Consider the following 17,172-nt stretch of genomic DNA (forward strand, 5'->3'; position numbering starts at 1 on the left):
CTGTATCTTTAACACTTTCTTTTTTCCTTTTTTTTTTTTTGAAAGAAAGGCAGAGGGGTGGGAGGTGGGGGTGTCACAAGAGAAGGAAAGAGGGATGAAGGAGAAAGAAAGGTCTAAAGGAAGGAGGTGTAGAGGGGTGTGACAGCGGAAAGGGGGAATGAAGGGAAGGAGGGAAAAAGAGAGAATGAATGTGTAAGAGGAAGGGAGACTTTGCCCTCCAGCGGGAACACTCCCACGATTGTGTGTGTGTGTGTGTGTTTGTGCGTGTGCACACTTGAGTGTTTGTGTGCGAGTTGTGTCACAGCCAAACCGACACACCCACAGGCTGTAGACCTCTATATCCTGTTCGGGTTGTCCGTTTGTCCAAACATCATGCCCTCCTCCCCCTCCTCTTCCTCATCGCTCCCCTTTTCTAACTGGTCGGACAGGGGTAGAGGCTGCTGAGGGAGTGGGTACAGTAAATAGAACAAAGCCACCTTTCTAAAATAAACAGACTGGGAAAGAGGAACTTCACATTGACTGAAAATGAGAGAGAAAGAGAGCGCATGCATTTGACTTGATGAACTTACTGTAAAGTATTTTATTTTAAGGTTAAACTCTTTCCTAAAGTTGCAGCTTCTGCTTCTACATGTCCGTCACTATGTCGGCGTACGTGTTTGCCCCTCTTTTGCTCTCCCCCAAACTTCAGTATCAGTATCCTGCCTGCTTGCGCTCGACTAACTCTTGGTAATTTTTGGGTACCATGTCACACACCATGAGCTAGCAGTGTTATCCAGGCTCACTGACTGCAAGGACCATTACTGGATATCAGATCACTTGAGGAGGGAGGCATCCTAGTGCACATCACATCACATCTCGTGTGTCTAAATCAGGAGCTTTGTCATGGATCCTCCATCAAAGAGTGGAAGCAGGAGCACTCACTCATCTGTAAAACCAATTTGTTTTTAACATTAAATTGCAAGTTAACAAGTTAATTACAAGTGAAATTATAGCGTTTGTCATGTTTCTTACGCAGTTTTGTCCTGTGCATGGCCTTCTGCACAGCAGCACCTTGAACTTATTCAAATGGAGCATTTCATGTGTGAAAAAACTTTACCGTATAAGGAGAATGGATTTACAGTAAATAAGTTCCTATTGTGGCAAATTAGGATCAGAAGTTCCCAAATTTAATTTTAACTGTAACACTATGACCCTGTCAGTTATCTTGCAACACCTTGAGCAATTCTGAAACCTGTGCAGAATGATGGACATTAAACTCAGTCAGTTCTGCACACCCAGGCATGATACAGGGCAACTTACTTCTTACTCATTCTATCATCATTATTGATAATCCATCAAAAAGAAATGCCTTTAAATCCTCTTAGAAATTACAGGACCAAAGTGCATTAAAAACCACACGGCTATGTGTGTCTTCACCACAGACATCCACGTGTGCACTTCAAAGTGTAGCTGCTAACTGCTAATAAACCGTTACATTGCAGCAAAGTAAATAAATGCAGCCCACATTTAACTTTACACAATACCCACCTTCTGTGCTGCCTACCTTCTATCGAGCATAACAAAGAAAGTCAAAATCCAGTTGTAGTAACGTTCTTTCATGTTGTGCTTTCACTATCTTGATAGTTTTTGTCTTTTGTCTCTCTCTCTCTCTCTCAGACACACACACGCACACACTCACTCACAGACACACACACGCACGCACGTGCACAGCAATGCGTCTGAGTAGTTAAAATGAGATAAGGTAAGTGATAGGTAAGCAAAAATAGAATGGTTATAGTGAGGTGTGCTTGCAAGGCAAATACTATTTAAAAAATTGGGTTTGACACAGATTTTGGTATTATTGATTGTTTTAGGCACCGAACAAGTAGAGTAAAACAAGCTGTATGCGGTCGTTGATATGAAAGGAAAAACGCGTCTCCGAAAGTCAACAGGAAAGCAAAGACAAATCAGTAATCGTCTTCTTTTTTAAAAGATGAACCTGAGCGTTAGAACAAATAACTGATAACTGAGAGTATCACAAATGTGTCGTCATGTCTAACTTCATAGGTGTGTGTTTTTGATCCGCAACCACAGACGTTAAATTTATCTTCCAATGAAGTTTGAAGAGTTGCGTGTGGATGTGCCGGGGCCATGTTTTAGCTGTGGGGGTACTGCTATGAATGTTTAACCACAGAAACCTCTTGACCCACCCACCCCTGCATCGTGCCAACAGGACATCCTGTCAGGATGCATTCTGGGTAGTTTAATTCTGAGACCTGTGTGATCAATGCCAAGATGTTTGTGTGTGGTTCGTGTGTGTTGGGGGGGGGGGGGGGGGGGTTATTTGGCCACATTTTGAAGTGAGATATTGGGCTTATACTACAGAACATTTTAGAAGACATTTCCAGCTGCGCATGTATGCGTTTACATACCCGCGCTTCAGTGGGTGAGAGTCTACAGGTTGTGTGTGGGCTGTGGTTGACTAAAGCACACGCGCTGGCACGACCCAAGTTCACTCAAGGTGGGATGGCTAATCTTTAACCCCCCCTCAGCCAATCTCCAACAACACACACACACATACGCAAACTATATCCTTCCCTTCTTCTTCTTCTTCTTCTCCTCCACCCAGCAATCCTTCTCTGGATTGTTCCAGGGGCAGGAGGTAGAGAGGTGGGGGGTGCTGACGTTCTGGAAAAAAGCCACGGTCAGGAGTGGGGAGGGGGCAGCTTCCTGTCCAAAATGGTTCTTTTAAAGCCAGAGAAGTATAAATAGAGCAGGTGTCAGTATTGAGAACTCAGAGAGAGAGAGAGAGAGAGAGAGAGAGAGAGAGAGAGAGAGAGAGTGCTGTGAGAGAAAAAGACAGACAGCAAGAGTGTGAAAAATTGTGTGAACGTGTGTGTGTGTGGGGTGTGATGCCGTGGTGGAGTAGGAGAAGGGGCTTTTAGCTGGTGGACTGCCCGTAATGTCCAGCAGGATGTGAGGTCATATGACAAAGAGGGCTGGTGGGCGGTGAGAAACGATTGGTTACCACAGTGATAATGGAACTTTTTTTCTTTTTAAATTTAGTGGGGACTGAAAAGGAGATGGAAAGAGCAAAAGGGGAAAAAAAGAGTATTGCAGCGTTCTGTCACAACTCCCCAGAAAACAAAAAAGACCATACAAGGGGGCAAATGAGTTTGTGTATGTGCGGTAGCAAAGGACAAAAAGGGGAAGGAGAGGATGGAGGGGAGAAGGGGGAAACTGAAGGAGGTGGGGTGAACAGGCCGTAGAAGTCAATAGGATGGGAGGAAAGGTCCAAAATCAGCTATGCAGTCAGAGAGGACAAAGCAGCAGAGCAAACAGAGGGTGGAGGAGACAGAAAGAGGCATAGAGAGAGGTCTGGAGTACAAAGGCGCAGAGAGACACAACTGATAATAGAATGACGGCCGAAAAAATGAGAAAGATGAACCAGGAGGCACGAGAAAAAGTGAACTGGAGTGAGTGAAAAAGTGAATCGGGGGGATTGACAAGAGAGGCCTCAACATGATGTAGTTATCTAACCCGTCATGTGTCAAACACTAAGCCATGAAGAAAGGGGTTAAAATTAAGTCTACACAGTCTAAAATATTAAATCTATTTTGGTTTTTAATGAAGGAGGAGTGAATTAGGGACGAAATATGAGAGTAGATTATTAAACCGTAAGCGAGGAGATGGGAGAGGAAAAAGTGGAGAGGTGTTCGAAGGGTGTGGGGGTTGAAATCTGTTCATGGTGTTTTAAATATTAAACCTATTTCAAGTTTAATGAAGTGCAAATACTATGGGGAGAGTCTTAACTGGAATACAGAGAGGAAGGGGGCGAAAGGGGGATCCGATTCATTATTTCAAGTGTTCACCTTTAGACTGCCGAGACTTGGGGAGAGGAGCGCAGGGAGACGAAGAGGGAAAAAAATTAGAGAAAGTTTATGCGGAAGTGCAAAGTAGAGGGCAATTTTGAGAGCACCTGTCTGCGGGCCCCCGAGTGGCTCCAGGAGGCTCCGGAGCACGAGAGGATGAAAATGTGAACTCGAGGACGCCAAAACACGCAGCGCCAACTGCAACGCTTAAGAGCTCGCGCGAATAAACAGGACGAGCTTCTATGGAAAAATGATTTCACTCTTTTTAGTGCATCTTTGTGGGTATATGTGTGAGCGAATGTGAATAAGTGGTTTAGGAGGGGAACTCTGAGGCCACAGAGCAGAGAGGAAGAGAGTCAGATAAAGATGTTGGATTTCAAAAAAGATTCTCGATGTAATCAATGTGCAACAGCTAGAGGGAAATGGAAAGAACAGCCCACGTGTGATTGAACTGTTCACGTCTACATAATCAGATGCTCTAAGCTGTGTGTATGTGAGCGTGTATATCACACCGGCCATTGCCAAAATCCCCCAAGCTGCCACTAAAGGTCACTGTGTGTGTGTTTTAATACCAGCAAAAACACACGCAAAAAGTATTTCCAGTGCCGTTATTATGTGGGATAAAGATCAAGTTTGTGTTTGCCCCAAGTATAAAAGCAGCAAGAATTTTTTTTTTTAAATCAATCGTTAACTCATGTTTTCAGCAGCTCTGGCTTCTTGTCAGTCTGAGGGGGCAGGTTCAGAAGAAAGGGTGACGTCTGCCTCCAAAATGTCATATCCACCAACCAAAGAAGTGACTCCTCCTTTAATAAAATAAGTAAAATGAGCACAGACGGCACATAATGTCTCAAAATGACACTCATATAGTCACAACTTAGCCGTCTTCCTGATATCTGGCGATATCTATAAATACTGTATGAGATTGTGTGTAGCGTGCACAATCTTACGTTTCATGAGTTGCCAAGAATATTATCGCTCATATGCACATTTGAGGTTCACTTTCATGGTTAATAAAAAAATATTTAATATTGTTTAATCAAACGAACTGCACTTAAGTAGCAGCTCTACAGTCTTGTAGACCACTCACAGCCGCATCCACTAACACACTGACACATCGAGGGCAGCCAGGGCTGGGGTTGAGTTTCTTGCCCAGGGACACTTTGACATGAGACTAGAGGAGCTGGGGATTGAGCAACTGGCCCAAGATTAGCAGACTACCAACTTTACCTCCTTTAAACACAGCTGCCACATTCATCAAATTGATTAACTGATTGCACACCCTGCGTGGATTACACAAAGAAAGGCTGACTCAAGGCCCCGCAGAAGAATATACTAAACTGATTAAAAAAAAATTTAAAAAATTGACTCCTGATATTCAAAACAATGTCTTTGATTTGCTGGAGCTTTCTAATCCAGGTCTGGACGAAGCAGCGGGGGCCAAACTAAAAATAATCTTGGATAATTATTCAAAGGTTTGAGACGTATGCAGGCAAAAGAAGTACAGACTATTAAAAACTCTCTTCCTCAAAAATTGTCACCTCTAATATAATATTGTGTAAAAAAGAAACATACACATGTTTCAGTTCCCTGAGATGTAAGCGGGGCTGGTTTCTTTTCTGGCTTCACGTGTGATGTTTCAAACATTCGTGGCGGCAGACAAGGTGAACGTAAGAAATGCGGAGATCAAGCGTTAGCACGGGAGAGAAAAGGATGCTGAGTGCTTACTGGCCTCAATAATGACATCAAGTGAACAGAGCAGATGCTTGCAACGGAAGGGGATCTAAAGAAAACAAATCCTAATTCCCGCAGCTGTTTATGTCAACATGGGCACATGGCATTTTCATGCACGCTAATACACTGAGCCTTTACGCAGCGATACATTATCCTTATATTAGAGAATGATCCGGTGAAATCCTCATGGTTGTGCATCATATAAGCGTTTCTAATAGCAAAGCATAGACACTGATTACAGATGAATGAATGAGAGAGAGAGGGAGAGAAAGAGTGAGGGAGAGAGTGTGTCTAGGCACTTCTCATCAATAAAGAATGAAGCAATTAAGCTAATCTAAGACTGAAGGTGCCCTTTCTCCTGGATACCCTTTATGACAAGCAACAACTGGACTTCATGAAACAACACCCTCACCACACTAACTAACTAACTCTAAACCGTTAACCTACCACCTCACAATAAGGACATTTAGCAGGCTTTGTTGTATTAGTAACATTTATTATGTCTGCATTTTTATTTCAACGTGACTGATTTAACGCCTGCTTGGCTTACTGTGAGAGTGAATGGAATGAATCATCATCATTATTATGCATACTTTTCATGTATGCTTTTTCTTTTTAACTGATGTGACCATTCAGAATGATCCCTACAAAAAAAACAAAACAATAAAAAACAGCCTATAAGTCAATCAGCAGGAACTCAGGCAACTATTTGGAAAACTTGAAAATCGTTTATCAGGCAAACATTAAATGCGCTCTGATTTATATAATTGGCAGTAGGATAAACTGCGTTCGATCCCACACGTCAGTAAAACTAATGAAGTAAAGAATGAATGACTCAGTAATTACAGACTTTATTGCCTAAAGAATACAGTAGCAGACCTGCCATGGTCACATCATCAAAATAATGCCGCGTGGGCTTTCTATTTGTAGGGATAACAATCGCAGCAATAGGCTGTGTATGTACGTGTTTTACGTTTGTTGGGTCTGTTTGTTTTCATCTTTAAATTAATATTATTTATGTGTCAGCGAGAGCTTTTAGTGTTCCATTATTATAAGCTCTTTATTTGTCAAGTAGCAGCAAAGAATCTGTCATAAAACAGACGTAACTCTTTGCCATCGCTGTAGCGCTTTCTAATATCATATTTGAAAAATCTGTAACAGAATCATGCGTTACTTTCTAATTCTTTGGCCTTTCCATACAACTTCACTCCTGATTGTGATCTTTGCCTGGAGGTGACAAAATCCTGGACTTAAGGGGGACTTAGGACTTAAGAACACTAACTCTCATAAGCTCACAGACATCCTGGATATTTTTACCCCTGACTTTGTCAAACAAACTTGTGGACATTACCCATTACGAGCAGAGGAGCACTCCCACAACCAAAACAATTCACCACTCCCCGTACAGGCTCCCTGACTAATATAAGGCCACTAAACCTGTTCAGCAATCCCCTAAACTTTTACTGAGCACACAGACACCACCCACTGCAAACGGACTCAATACACAATATGGTGTCACACATCCTGATATAAACTGCCGCTGTTAAATCTCAAATAAGCCCACTGGTAACATGATGTTTTACTGCTAAATGGCATCCAACTGAAGGAGACCCAATCCTTCCATTCTTCGCCATGCTGAGCCCAGTCCCAAAACCCGGGTGAAAGCGAGGATAAATGGTTGCCTTTTGGCGAGCACCAGGCGAGTCTACACCAGCAGCAACACTAGACTTCCTCTAACCTTTAGGTGAGACAACACCTTTGTTATTAATGGCTGCTTCACCACAGGCAGGCTTAAACTCTTCTTTCCACCACAGGTCAGAACCATGGTTATAGCCAAGGGACTTAATAGAGCCATTCACCTTGTGAGTGCATATGGTTCTGGCACCGTACTACAATCACAAAATCAGGGACCTGGGACATTTTTATTAATTTAATCAGTTTACTTTTTGTTGATTTCCAAAGTGGGTTTAATTAGTTTTAAAGGCCTTTTTTATTATAACATGTGGTTGTTTACCAAGGGCAAGAAATTAAGAAGAATTCTGTCTCCTCATGCTTTTGACCAAATTCAATCTTTCTTTAACTTGAACTTCTTCTTTCTGAAGTATAATTTTTAATTTCCATTTCAGTCTGTGAAAACATTTTTTTGTTTTTCACATCCACTCTCGGTTTTAGCTTTAGTAACCACAATAACCTTGCTTAGAAGACTTTGAGATGCACAGCCTAACTCTCGTAAGCCCGGTACGATGCACTCTCCAACGTGCGTTTCTTTTTGTCTCTGTCGTTTTTCCTTCTCATTACCCCTCTCATCTGCCACTCTCTCTTCCTTTTCCCTCCTCTCGCCCTTTCCAGAAGGTCCTTCCCTAAACCCCAGAGAGAGGGGAGGAGCTTGGGATGGCGAGGACGCGCTGGTAATCCGTGCAGTGACCCAGGTCAATTCAATTATCCTGTTTTCTTTCGCTGCGCGACGCGTGTGCCCATTTCACAGCCAACTCCCTTAATGCGCCCAGGATTAGCTTCCCTTACTTTTAATGATCTACCTATCGACGCCTTGGGCTTCACATAGACATACACACACACGCTCACACTCGCACAGAGGTGAACGAACACACACACACACACACACACACACACACACACACACACACACACACACACACACACACAGACAGACAGGTAAGTTTTTCACGTATAAGTTTTAGTCTAAAGGAATTCACTAAACACACAAGGCCGAGGATCAAGACAGGCTTTCTCAAAATAAATATGTGTTCATGAGTGTGTTTGCATATGCATTTGCTTGTTTATGTGGGAGTGTGGCTTACATAAACTGCAGTAAGGAGAGGATTTCATTATCCATCTGCATTTACCCAGGCTTCACCTCACACCTCCAAGATTTGAGATAATCATCTTAGGCCTAACACGTTAGTGTATAAGCTCGCTAATCTCAACCCCGGAGGAGAAAAAGAGGTCATTTTATACTAGTAAACTGTGGATAGCTGACATGCACTGAAATACGCATGCAGGAATGAAAGTATTAGGCACTAATGCACCGTATTGTAAAGTGTCATGCACACTCTAATGCACATAAAGTCAACAAAGCAATTTAATTGCTCCAACACATCTACTGGTCTGTTGGTTAGAAGATGGCTTATAAAAGATAAATTAGATTTTGCTACAGTTAGGTGTTAGGTGACACTCTCACCCAATTAAATAACCTGATCTTATTATCTCACCAGTAATCACTAATTACATGACTGGATAACTAACTAAGTAGGGACCAGCATTGTAAAACTCTAGCAACTCCAGGACACCCTAAAGCCTCAAAGTCATCAAATCAGCACCACAAAGGGCTTTCTTTGGCCTCCCTCCATCCTACCAGTTTTGAGAGCCCGTCCAATTTAATTCCATCTGCTGCTGTTCTGTTGACCTGATAATCTAAAGACCACATTTCTGACCTGAAGACACCCGGTTTGTTTTCACTATTACTGCTTTTAAACTTTCCACAAATAGGAGAAAGTGTTCTAAGCTTGTCGGTCCTACCTGGGATATCCTGCCCATTGTAGTTCCATCCAGCTACAGCCAGCATGGAGGGCAGAGGAGATCCAGGCCTACTGTCTCTTTCTCTCTCTCTGTCCCGCTCGCGGTCCCAGTTCCTCTCAGCCTGCTGGGTAATATGTCTGACTGTGTCCTTGTTCTTCCTGTTCTTCCTTCGCCCTGATCCTGACAGAGGTTGCCAGGGCCCTTCTCCGCCTCCTCCACCAGGTCCCCCAGTCCCTTGCTCCGCCTGGCTTTGGGCTGCCCCCCTGGGAGTGTCCCGGGGATGAGAGGAGGAGGCAGGGGATACCTGTTCCTCTTTGACAGTGATGCCAGGCCGATAGTCATGAGGCCATGCAGGCTGAGAGTCATGGCAGGCTTCTTCCTGGCTCTCATGGCTCTTCGGTGGTTCTTGGTCCTCCTTTCCATACGTGCTGCCACCCTCATGGCAGCTGGCGATGGCTGAGTCCCCAGAAGAGTTGGCCGGGCTGGTCCGGCGAGCCAGCCAAGGAGAGGTGCTGCGACCAGACATGATGGAAGCAAGGGCTTCAGACGCCATGCCCACTATGCCCCCTCCGCCTCCTAAACCAGCTCCCGCAACACCTCCTGCCCCTGGTAGACCAGCTCCTCCTCCACCACCTCCAACGCCCCCGCCTGCACCTAGGCCAGCAGCAGCCACAGCGCCCATTTCAAAGTCGGCCAGCTCATCAGCCATCTCTGAGCGGATGCTGATGTCTAGTGCAGCCTTGATGAAGCTGTGGCAAGCCTGGACAATATCTGTCATCTGCAGGTAGCTGGCAGCTGACATGACCTCAATCACATTCTTACTGGTGAGAGCAAGGTGCGCCGAGTACATAAAGTCCAGGATGGCTTTGAAGCCTGTTGCTGTGACAATATCCAGATGAGTGACAGTAGTCTGGTGGTGAGGCTCTGCCCCCTTTTTAACCTGGAGGGTTATAAGAAGGAGTATTAACAGCAGTGGTTTAAAAAAAATATTTACCTCATGCTATAAAGGAAAAATATCTGTAAAAGATCAATTTCTTTTGCCCCAACGAGGTCTCTTACCTGGCAGTAAAGAGTCTTAAAGTAGCGTGACGATCCCAGGAGGACATTCTTATGAGCTTTGAAGATCTTTCCGTCCACAATGACACAAGCATCGCAAAGGATGCCATGCTGCCTCTGCTCATTGAGCTCTCTGAGGAGCTGACGGTAGTGAGACGAGATCTCCATGTCCTCCTTCCTGTTGTTCATCTGTGTAGCTGAACAAAAGCCTCTCCTCCAAACATCTGCTGGAAAATTAAAGACGACGTGCAATCAGTCAACTAAATCTGCAAAACATATCAAAATATTTTAAGTGTACCATTTGAAATGTACAGTACGGACGTCTGGTTTCTGCAATGCAGAGAAATAGATAAATATGTATATATAGCAGCAATAGAATCTAATCCATTTTTGCAAACCTTATTTAATTTTCCTGTAACGAGGGGAGAAAAAAAAATTGAATTTAACTGAACCACTCTTTTATAGATGAGCCAGGGTAAGGATATATCAGTAATGACTGTGACATAAAAAAAAAACCTGACATCAATGGAAACCACATCTCAAATGCCGTAGTTTGATGTCTAAAACAGCCCAGTAACAAATAGTCAAAATTCTCTGTGTTTAAACCGTGTCTGACAGGTACATTTATGTGTGTGTGGGAGTGTGTGTGGCTGTGAGTGTGTGGCTGCGAGTGTGTGTGTGTGAGAGTGAGTGTGTGTGTGTGAGTTTGTGTGTGTGTGTGAGAGAGAGCGTGTGTAAGCTCATTAAAAATGTCAGTTAAAAAGTGTAACACTTTCACAAAACAGTTTTTGAGGGAGCAAACAGACTCATTTAGTACGGACCACTTCACCATTACATATATCAATAAACACAGCCTCGGTTCCTATTTGTTTTATTTATTTATTTTTTCTCGTTTCCCTTTGACTATGAATATTCAATCAGCTGTCTAGTTAAGACAGAAATCCACTCTTGAACCTTCACCTCAGTGTTTGTGATCTTGCACGGTTCAGTCAAGGTTTGCGAACACTGAGGGTTTTTTTTTTTTTTTTTTTAACTACAAAGAAAGGCCCCTTAATGACAAATTGTGGAGTGGCTTGACTGTCAGGGAACAAAGATCTAACTTTCATGATGGTACAACAGGAAGACTGTCATATTTTATTGTTACTCTTGCAAATTAAATCCCATAAAAAAAAGCTCACGACTTGAATGTTTACAATCTCTTATCTCATAAGAGAGATTCTACTTTTAGCCACACAAATAACAATTTCTGATTTGTCTTTTTTTTTTTTTTTTTTTTTTTTTTTATCATTTTTTTCCTTTGAATGTAGATGAAACAGTATAGCCTGCTGTGCACAGGTTAGGTGACACATAAGATGTACTGTGAGCTCAAACACTGGAGAAGCGCTGCAGGAAAAGGCCATAGCGAGGGGAGTGAAGAAGGAGACAAAGGGAGACGTGAACATCGTTATGTTGAACCAGGGAAGAAGGTGGCAGGAAAACAAAGAGAAACCACATTAAGATTTTTCAAATACAAACATGTACATGCACACAGAGAGTGAAAGAGAGAGAGGGAGAGAGAGGAAGAAGAAGACCCACACATCCAGGCAGTACATTAGCCAGAGCATTAGCAGCCGCCGCTCCTGCTCTTGTCTCAGTGAGGGCTAAATCGTGGGGACGCAGAGTGTTACCAAACGCAGCAGTGATTTGTTTTGGGAACGCCACAGCTGTCAGCTCTCATGGGCCATTCTAAGAGATGACAGCTCGGGTTGGCCAAGGTGACAGCAGCGTTTGCTCGGGGGCCGGCACACTTCAGGTCATGTTTAGCAAAGCTCTGCTCAACCTGATGGCTTGTAAGATCAGATAAATCCACAGTGTCTCCCACGTCCACTTGGACAAACACACCTCCTATGAACAGCAGTGGACAAGTGGATGGAGTGATGGTGACAACTAGTGAAGCCTGCCTTGCACAAGTAGAAAAAAAAAACAATCAATGCAAAGCAAGCTCAAAACCTTTCGCTGTGATTGGTGTTCGTCAGAGAGAAAAAAACTGCGAGGAGGAGGAAAGTTGGATGTGAAGGTAGAATAACAGTGTCCCTCAAAGTCTCAAAAGGTACGTTTTGACGCAATGCTTTTATCCACCAGCTCACACATTTCTCAGAAAAAATCTATTGGCAGTTTAACCTTGAAATATTTTTTCCTTTCTGCATTGCTCTGATAGAGGTATTGAGAGTCTTCACCTCTCACCTCTGAGGACAAACCGAGCGGCTTTAAAGACATAGCTGTCCTGCTCCTCATCCCTCTGCTCTTCTTCTCTCAGGGCCACTGGCACATCCAATTGTATAGACAAGTCTATAAGATAGACTTGCTCTCAGAGCCACATAAAACACAAAAGGAGTCATTTATTCACTGAGACATATTCCTGTGGTTTCTGTGCCTGGCTTTTTTTTCTACCAACCAACATGGATGGAGAAATAAAGGGTCACTGTATAGCACACACACACACCCGTTCAACAGCGGTCAGCACCATTTCAGACATAGATTTGTTGGTAGTTTAGAGGAAGTCAGCTATAGCAAGTCATTAGGTGGAGCAATAATGTCTTCGCTCACACATTTAGGATCAGCCAGCTCTCTGTTTCCGTCTGTGTTACAAAGATGAGCTCTCGACTGAATGAGTAACATGAAAAAAAGGGAAAAGAAATAATAATTTTGTGTTTCTTTGTCACACTAACCAAAATTTCTTTGGTTTTTTAAAATCAAAGTTGGACAAAGGACATGTTAAGAATCACCTTGGACTTTCTAAAATTGCACTATAGGAATGTTCATTATTATTTAACGGTGTGTAGAGAGAGGGATTAACGTCTACGTTGAAAAAGCCGGCAGATTAGCAGGTGATGAAAACAACCATTAGTTACAGCCTGTGCAGGAATCAGTTTGTAACAAAATTCATTGCACATCTATAACTGAGAGAAGTCAGAAACGTCTGACACAGATATCGTGCATCAGTGCTACGCACCACGAGATGAGGAGAAAGAAAATGTGATTGTAATTTGATTTGACTTATTTTAAATACAGCTAGCAATCCTTATCAGCCTATAGTTGCGACTTTTCATATTCTGCTGTGATGGATGTCCATAGATCTAATGATAATGGCCCTGTGGTAGTGCTCTGATACAATAGACCAGGTACAAAAAAGGTGTCGTTGAGTTTGGTTGAACGTAATGTGAGCGCGCAGCTAGAATTGCACCCCAAAACATGTTAAATGATGCCTTAGATTTACCAAAAGCAGCAACCAGTGGAGTGTAAAACAAGAAAAAAAAACCCAAACAGCAGTGACTGAGAGAAAAAGAGAAAGAAAGGGAGAGGTATAATCAGATTTATTGCCTCAACAGACTCGAGACATACTGAGTTAGTCGTTAGGTAGAGAAAAGCAGCTTTAATGGAGAGCGCTTTGACCTCTAAACTCTTTGCTTGCCTAATTGGCTTGTTTAATTTCAGCATGTCCAAATCCCTCCAGTCAAAGACTCCTTTTCCAGAGGAACCAATCCTGAGCTACACATAAACATCGTGTTCATAGTAGCTTCTCTCTTCCTCAAAGGTCTCCGCCTTTTTACCCCAGAATCACCAAGACCAAAACCCATCCCTTCTACAATATGAGTACAGCCTGCAGTTATATTAAATCATTACTTTTTTTCAAATATACTGTATATATCTGATGCAAGACTGGAAGGCAAGGTAAAATGAACTTGTCAAACAATCAGCCATACAGAGAGCGAGCCAGAGACTTTTGCATCTCATCCAAAGCATTAGCAGTCTCACCAAGGCTACAGAAACTAAAGCCTGCTTTCAGGATGTCACACAGCAGGAAGAAAAAGCTTTTCATCCTTCTATGAAATTTCACTGCAAAAGTGAAAAATAAATAATAAAAAAAGAAGCAAGGAACAAGTCATCAGGAGGCAGGCTGACAGTCTGTGTGCGCCTGTTTGAGGTCAGAGAAGATTGTTTTAGTAAAGCATGCCACTGGAGCTCCAAGTCCCTGTCACCCTTCTGAGGCCAAATCAAAAGTGACTGTCCTCCTTAACCCCTCCTTTCTTCACACACATGCGCGCGCGCGCACATACAAAATCAAAAGCACCGTTCCCCTCAAAACACGCACACACATTCAGTCCCTGCCCCTAAATACACAATACACATGCAAGAACTAAAAACACCCACGTTCACACGCTTAGCAGAGCCGTCATGGCATCACACCCGGTTTGTCCTGGTCACATCACGGCAAAGTCACTTTAGGCCCCAGCCAGACGACTAAAGAGATGAGACGTGTGATGGAGTGAGAGAATGGGGCTTCCTCCTTCTTCTGTTTCTCTTAATGCAGCCTGTCCCTCTGAGCCACTTCTCTGCCTCCTTGACCGCACAGGACCGAGGGGAGACGGAGCGCAAGGTCCTTGTGGATCAAAGGCAGAGCGATACTTTGTTTGTACTAGGGTTTAACACAGAGCTTTCACGGCAGGCCAACGCTGAGATTCCACGAGGGATTCGCACATCACTTTGGATGAAGAAGTTACAACATGTGCAACACCTTCGCACAGGGTAATAATATGGGATTGCACGACATATTTTAGCAAATACAACTCACTCAAAAGCACTTTTGGTGTCTGTTGATTCAGCCATCATTAACATTCCTGTCAGCAGGTACACAGATTAACTGGCTTTAAAATTCCTTCATGTGCATGTTAGCACTATCTGGGCAGTTTGCAGTTGTATTTATTTTGAATTAAAGGATTTTCAGTTGGTCAGGGCAAATTATCATTAAGTGGCCAATGTGCTGCTCGCAAAACCGCCACCCTCAGCTAATCACTCCAAATTCAAATTGTGGCCTTCTGCTCGACAAATGTAACAATTCAGCTCATTATTTGATAAAATGAGTTCGGCATGTCAAACTGAGTGAACACAGAGTTCACACAGCCCCCATTTTGAGTGGCAACATAAATAAATAAAGCCATTAATAAATCAAGAGAAAAAAAAAACAAACTGATAAAATCATGAGAGTGAAAACATTTTTAAAAACATTTAAAGTACAGCGTGAACTTGTTTTTCCACATATAACATTCTTTTGGTTCATTTACACCACTTTTCTGTGTTTTGCATTTACATTGTTGTTACAGATATTTCTTTCAAGAGTCTGTGGAGACCAGTGCTGCAATAGATCTCTTATCTTTACTAATACAAGATCAATTCATTTAATTCATAAACAAAAGCAGGCCTTATTACACTGAATTCCCCCCGTTTAACATCCCTATCATTATCTTGGCACTGTCTTTGACAATCAGCAGGGGAGGATGCAATAGAAACTGGCCAGAGATTGAAGAAGTGAATGAATATAAGGAGGTAGGCAGAGGAATATCAAAGCGGGACTCGGTAGCCAAGAGCTGGCATTTATGCTGTCAACCACCCCGGCTTCATGCCTGAGCAACAAAATTTTATCAGTTAAGCTAAAAAGGCAACACGCTCCTTTTTGCATATTTTCTAGTACTGACTTGCACCATCACCCTATCATATCAGAGCAGGCAATTTCTGTGGAAAAAGGAACCGAGGTGGCAGGTCTGAACTGAATGATTATGCGCTGTGTTAACCTTTTAAACAAAGTAGAATAAAAATAAGTTGTTTATATTACGTGGCTTTTTGACACTAATACCGACAAAAATAAGAGGAAGTAAGAATTTGTTTATTTGAATGTGAGTGGACTGTTTTTTTTCTGCGTAATGAGAGAAAAGTACTGGAACAAATTAGAACATGCATAAAGGGAATTAAAATGATATTCGGCTGAACAATAGAGACACTGTTCTTACATACACGTGTGGCACAGGGCAGCTGTTACTTTCTAGTTTCAAATCTACTGCTTCCACTACTTAAAAAACAAAACAAAAACGTTCTATTGAATTTCAAGGTTTATTATTTTGAATGTAAAACTGAATGTGTGATGAGTGTTATCGATGTTCACCGAACACTTTACAAATCAGGGTCCTACAAGAGGTCGCGTTGAATGCGGGACGAGGTTACGCGAAAACGGAGCAAGGTGAAGAGTCAAAAGGGAGACAGAGGGGAAAAAAACGTAGAGCTGGAGAGATGAGAATGGAAGAGATAAAGACCACTGAAAAACAGAGAAAAAAAAGAGCTAGAGCAGAGAATCACAGAAACGCCAAGGCTAGAACGATGGAGAGAGAAGATAGAAAGAGGGGGAGACAGGAAGAGAGGGGAGAGTGACTCAGGCAGCCAATATTTTTTAAACAGCTTTGCTTCCACTCAACTGGGCATCAAGGCCATTATCCCGGGGTTAATCCCCAATCCGACGGAGCTGGCAGCCTTCCGGGACAAGCCAGGGTGGCAGTCCATCAACAAGGCGGGCACAAACAAAAATAACACACACATACTCAAACACATGCATATGACACAGAGCCAGGCCCAGGCAAGCATGCAAGCAATTAGAAAAAAATAAATAAAACAACAAAGCTATTAGATGGCTTGTTCTTAGCTGCTTTTTCCTTTATTGTCAGTTGAAAAAAAAAAAAAATTGCTAATCTCTTGTTTGTCATTTTATCTCCGTTTCTGACTTCTTTAAATCTCCCTGTAGGTTTTCTATGTTTTCTGTCTTTCCTTGTTTCTTTTATCACACGCCCTCCATCTGTCCACCTTTATTTTCTCCACCTTCCCCACCAGCTCTAATCATGCCACATTTTGCACCTCTACCTCACTCTCCTTTTCTCTGCCCGCTCTCTGTTTCACTGGCCGGCATCCAAGGAGCCAAGGTGGAGGAAGAGATTGACTCAAAGAAGGATAGCCATGTCATGTGGAGAGGCACCAAAGAGGATCCGGGAGGCTTAGGGAGACTTAGCAAAACTCCCTTCATCCCTTGCTTTTCCATCCTTGGTCACACCTTGCACACACTGACCAAAGACAATACCCGCTCCTCCCTTATTTTCACCTGAAGACTTTCATGCAGTTACCTGTACTTCTTCTTATT

General features: G+C 42.9%; 1 protein-coding gene across 1 annotated transcript in view; it reads right to left on the bottom strand.

Annotated features, from left to right (window-relative positions):
• zbtb46 (zinc finger and BTB domain containing 46) overlaps positions 1–17,172 on the bottom strand; it is a 63,340-nt gene that overhangs the window by 32,371 nt on the left and 13,797 nt on the right. The window contains exons 2-3 of the mRNA XM_085147180.1: positions 10,179–10,402; positions 9,120–10,059 (exon numbers count right to left, since the gene is read on the bottom strand). Coding sequence (XP_085003306.1) covers positions 9,120–10,059; positions 10,179–10,364 — 1,126 coding nt within the window. The 5' untranslated portion in view covers positions 10,365–10,402. The remainder of the gene's footprint in view (positions 1–9,119; positions 10,060–10,178; positions 10,403–17,172) is intronic.

Source organism: Neolamprologus multifasciatus, chromosome 20 (assembly GCF_963576455.1).
Source record: "Neolamprologus multifasciatus chromosome 20, fNeoMul1.2, whole genome shotgun sequence".
In the NCBI taxonomy this organism is placed as follows: Eukaryota; Metazoa; Chordata; class Actinopteri; order Cichliformes; family Cichlidae; genus Neolamprologus; species Neolamprologus multifasciatus.